This window comes from Ichthyophthirius multifiliis, assembly GCF_000220395.1.
Source record: "Ichthyophthirius multifiliis unplaced genomic scaffold scaff_1120509249663, whole genome shotgun sequence".
NCBI lineage: Eukaryota > Ciliophora > Oligohymenophorea > Hymenostomatida > Ichthyophthirius > Ichthyophthirius multifiliis.
The window spans coordinates 8,643-10,430 of NW_004087483.1; the positions used below are offsets into that span (position 1 = coordinate 8,643).

General features: G+C 17.8%; 1 protein-coding gene across 1 annotated transcript, besides 1 other annotated feature; it reads left to right on the top strand. All coding sequences in view use genetic code 6, as the record gives it.

The window, feature by feature from the left end:
* The first annotated feature begins 669 nt into the window (after positions 1–669).
* On the top strand, positions 670–1,466 carry IMG5_021540 (hypothetical protein). Its single transcript, XM_004039429.1, has one exon. It carries the CDS (start codon positions 735–737, stop codon positions 1,461–1,463), a length of 729 nt encoding a protein of 242 aa, XP_004039477.1. The 5' UTR covers positions 670–734; the 3' UTR covers positions 1,464–1,466.
* Positions 1,467–1,633: 167 nt separating this feature from the next.
* Positions 1,634–1,681: a microsatellite.
* Positions 1,682–1,788: the final 107 nt, after the last annotated feature.

The window sequence follows — 1,788 nt, forward strand, 5'->3', positions numbered from 1 at the left end:
ATCGAAAAAACTCATATAAAATAAATAAACTACCTTTTAATTTTTAATAACTTTCTAATTATTATTAATTTTATAATTAATATAAATTAAAAAATGCATATTTTATTAAACTAAAAGAATAAATATCATTATTTTTTTCACAAAAACTATTTTTAAAGAGAACTTAAATAAGATTTTATAATTATTTTCTTGTACTTTAATCTTCAAAAAAATAGTCTCTTATAATTTTTTCTACAATCTTTTCATTTTAATTTGCATTTAATTTCTCATTTATTATTTTTGTTAAATAAGAAATCACAAATTGGCGCTATTCTAACTATATTTAAGTTTTATTTGCTATTATTTCCAATAAATCATTTACAAAATTCTCATTTTTGCCTTGATTTTCTAATTATTATTGACAATAGTCTAATTAATATTAATTTTTAGAATTTATGCAATTATTTACTAATTCTAATAGATTAAAATTCATAAATTTATTATAAAATAATATTTTTAATAAACAAAATTTATATTTTAAAATTATATTTTCGCTATATCTATATTTAATAATTATATAAATTAATATTAAAATATTTAATAAAATCAAATATTAATAATTTTTTTATTTTATAAAAAAAACATAAATAAATAAATAAAGATATTTATTATCAAAAGAACAATTTATATAAACCAGTAATACTAAGAGCTAAAAGTAAAATAAATGTAGAATTATAAACATATTTTGCTGTATAATGATTTACTTTAATTATACTATTTTCATCATCCTCCTTCAAAATAGAGAACTAAGGTTTAACATATTCTTCATTCTATTATTATTTATTACCAAAGCATTCAAAAGTTACTTTTTTTGGAATATTTTTTTCTTAAATAATATCCAAAACAAGTTTTCCAACACTTGCTCTAGTAATAACTCCTCCTTTTTTATCACCTTAATCAATACTACAATTAGTAATTTTCGTATTAACAGTACAATCTCCCAAAAGACGAGTAGGTCTAATAATAATATAATTAAGTCCACTTTTTCTAATCAAATTTTCAGCTTAAACTTTATGTCCGAGTGCATTTCTTGCTAAAGAATTAATTAAATAAGCAAAAAAGTTAAAAGGACGAGTAACTAAGCAAGAACTAATAAGGACATAATTATTAACTTTATGTTTTTTACACAGACTAATAAATAATTCATTAACTGTTATTTCAATAAATTTACTATCATCTTAACTTTTTAAATTAACTCCAATTGCATTTATTACACAAATTACTTTTTCTCCTTTTCTATTTGGATCAAATGCCATATCAAGTATACTATTTATTTCCTTTTTTTATTCTAATTTTTTCTTTTAAATTTTCGTCTCGTGGAACAAATCACATTCTAAAACACTTTCTGTTTATACTAATTAATCTTTAAATACTTATTAAGCTGTTTTTTAATTTCTCACTATTAATCTTATTCTATAGCCTGATTATAATAATTATCTTGTTATATGACTTCCTACTCCTCCTGTAGCTCCTAATACTATTATTATGCCTTGTTCAGGTGTTATATTCATATTTTTTTTATAAAGATATTTATTAAATACAAAAGATTTTTTTCTTTTTTTATTTAATTATATTTTACTTTTTATTATTTGTTTATATTTTTTTTATTTTAAATTAAATATATTTATTTTACATTAAATTAGTTAAATACAATATGTATATTAAATATTATCGTTATATAAATTAATAAACTTATATATTATAATGATAAAATGACAGGTTAGTTAAATAAAAAAATATTATTTGTTA